This window comes from Staurois parvus, unplaced genomic scaffold, assembly GCF_062004578.1.
Source record: "Staurois parvus isolate SC_StPar_1 unplaced genomic scaffold, SC_StPar_1.0 ptg001183l, whole genome shotgun sequence".
Lineage (NCBI taxonomy): Eukaryota > Metazoa > Chordata > Amphibia > Anura > Ranidae > Staurois > Staurois parvus.
Genome location: NW_028318979.1, coordinates 535,295 through 537,809, shown reverse-complemented (window position 1 = coordinate 537,809; position 2,515 = coordinate 535,295). Strand labels below are relative to the sequence as shown.

The 2,515-nt window shown below is 58.8% G+C and overlaps 1 protein-coding gene across 1 annotated transcript; it reads right to left on the bottom strand.

Annotated features, from left to right (window-relative positions):
* Window positions 1–790: 790 nt before the first annotated feature.
* Window positions 791–1,457, bottom strand: LOC149438522 (CCAAT/enhancer-binding protein alpha-like). The gene has a single exon (XM_089659764.1). The coding sequence runs from the start codon at window positions 1,401–1,403 to the stop codon at window positions 867–869; it is 537 nt and encodes a 178-aa protein (XP_089515890.1). The 5' UTR covers window positions 1,404–1,457; the 3' UTR covers window positions 791–866.
* Window positions 1,458–2,515: the final 1,058 nt, after the last annotated feature.

Below are 2,515 nucleotides of genomic sequence, written 5' to 3'. Positions count from 1 at the left end.
TGCCCTTTAAAGTCTCACACAAGCTGAAATTTCAAATCAAGCTCACATAACTGAAAACCAATGGAATGATATTGAACGGTGAGACCTAAGGAGTTGACACAGCAAATGCTACTCCTGTTGGCTCCTTCCTAGAACAAAGAGCTCAGAGGGCCAAGGTTAGTTGACGGGGGGGGGGGGGGTGCTGTGACCCTCGGGAGCTCAGGACCCTTGTTATATCTGACCTCCCTGGTACTGCTGGTAGGAAGGGTGCTGGCTGGCAGCAGCGGGCAGGTGGGATGGGTGCTGGTTGGTAGGTGAGATGAGTAATGGTTGGCATCGGGCAGGTGGGATGGGTGCTGGTTGGTGGCGGGCGGATGGGTGCTTGCTGGCAGGTGGGATGGGTGTTGGTTGGTGGCAGGCGAGTGGGATGGGTGCTGGTTGGCAGGTGGGATGGGTGCTGGTTGGTGGCATGTGGGGGGGATGGTTGGCATGGTGAGAGTAGACAGCAGCTACAGGTGGTATGGGTGCTGGTTGGAAGCAGGCAGGTGGGATGGGTGCTGGTTGGCAGGTGGGATGGGTGCTGGTTGGTGGCATGCGGGTGGGATGGGTGCTGGTTGGCAGGTGGGATGGGTGTTTGGCATGGTGAGAGTAGACGGCAGCTACAGGTGGGATGGGTGCTGATTGGAAGCGGGCGGGTGGTATGGGTGCTGGTTGGTTGCAGGCGGGTGGGATGGGTGCTGGTTGGCAGGTGGGATGGGTGGTTGGCCAGGTGAGAGGGGATGGGTGTGGTTGGCAGGTGGTATGGGTGCTGGTTGGTGGCAGGCGGGTGGGATGGGTGCTGGTTGGCAGGTGGGATGGGTGGTTGGCATGGTGAGAGTAGACGGCAGCTACAGGTGGGATGGGTGCTGGTTGGCAGGTGGGATGGGTGCTGGTTGGTTGCAGGCGGGTGGGATGGGTGCTGGTTGGAATCGGGCTGGTGGGATGGGTGCTGGTTGGTGGCATGTAAGGGGGATGGTTGGCCGGATGAGGGTAGCTAGAGACACCCGGTTGGCCTCCTCCTCCTCCTCTCTGGGCTCCTGTTTGATGACCAGGGGCCTGAGGCCATTGTCCATCTTGTTGTCCAGGTAGGTGGCCATGCAGCCATACATGGGAGGGTGTCCGGGCGCCCCTCCGAGCCCCGGTTGGTAGTCTATGGTAGCCTTGGCTCGGTCGTGCTTGCTGTTATGGAAGAGATCGGCCAGGAACTCGTCGTTGAAGGCGGCCGGGTCGATGTAGGCGCTGATGTCTATGGAGTTCTCGTTGTCGCACAGCTCGGTCACGTCCCCGGCGGCGGGGGGCTCCCTGTAGCCGTAGGCGGCGTGCTGCTGAGGCTGGGCGTTCATGGATGGCCGGGATTCAACCTCGTAGAAGTTGGCTAGCTCCATGGAGCTCCTATAGCCAGCCAAGCATGGTGACGAGCTCCGGGAATCCAGGGTGAGCTCGGGCTGACCGATCAATCGCTCCACTTCCCCACCAACACACCGACCAGCTGCTCAACACCGACTTGCGGAGCACCGCTGTCACTCTATATAGAGGCAGCAGGGGGGGCGCAGCGCCACCTAATGCACGGTCAGGGGTACTGCAGCCGGTGGAGAAAACAGTCCTCTGGAACTTCTCCGGCGGCCTCCAGCGCTTCCTTCCCTGCAATCCCCTCGCAGCATCGCCGCCAGTGCAGTATCCTAAATGGGAGGAACCTAAGATCCCTGTCAGCTGCCTGCCCAACCTTCCCCGGGCTGCCAAGATCACCGATTGGTGTGCAGTGCCCTGATGTCTATCGGCTGCTTCATTCAATGCCTGACCAATCACAGCCTGCAAAAACAGCTAGCTCCCGCCTCTCAAGCCTGCTGACCAATCACAGTCCACACATAAGCAAAGTCCCGCCTCCCATATCTACTGATCAATCACAGCCTCTCCATAACCCTCACGCCTCAAGTTCCCGCCTCTTCTGCCTGCTAATCAATCTCAGCCCACACACCGCAAGGTCCCGCCTCTTACGCATGCTAACCACTCACAGACCGCAAGGTCCCACCTCTCATGCGTGATAACCAATCACAGCTCTTATCCATAGAAAGGTCTCGCCTCTCCAATCTGCTAAACCAATCACAGCACGCACATAAGCAACGTCCCGCCTCTCGTACCTGCTAACCAATCAGAGCGCGCAACAAAGTGCACACCGGAATGTTTTGCGGGGATGTGGATAGGCGTGTAGTAGATGGACACGAACCGGGCGGAAGACGGGCGAGAAAAAGGAGTAAACCGGGCGGAAGACGGGCGAGAAATAGGCGTAAACCGGGCGTAGGGTGGGCTCTAGATAGGCGCAATCTAGGCGTAAAGTCGGCTTACATGGGGCATCAGAAGAGGAGAGAGCTGTGCCCATGTTGGAGCTCCTATTACCGCCTATCCTCCCTAGCAATGACTGGAGCCCCGGAGAGACGGAAAGGACTGTGAGGGGGTTTAACCATCTGTGTGCCGAACCAACTCGGACATTTCTCTCCTA

Excerpts from the sequence above, each read along its gene's own strand:
- LOC149438522 (XM_089659764.1), bottom strand. The coding sequence starts at position 1,403 with ATGGAGCTAGCCAACTTCTACGAGGTTGAATCCCGGCCATCCATGAAC.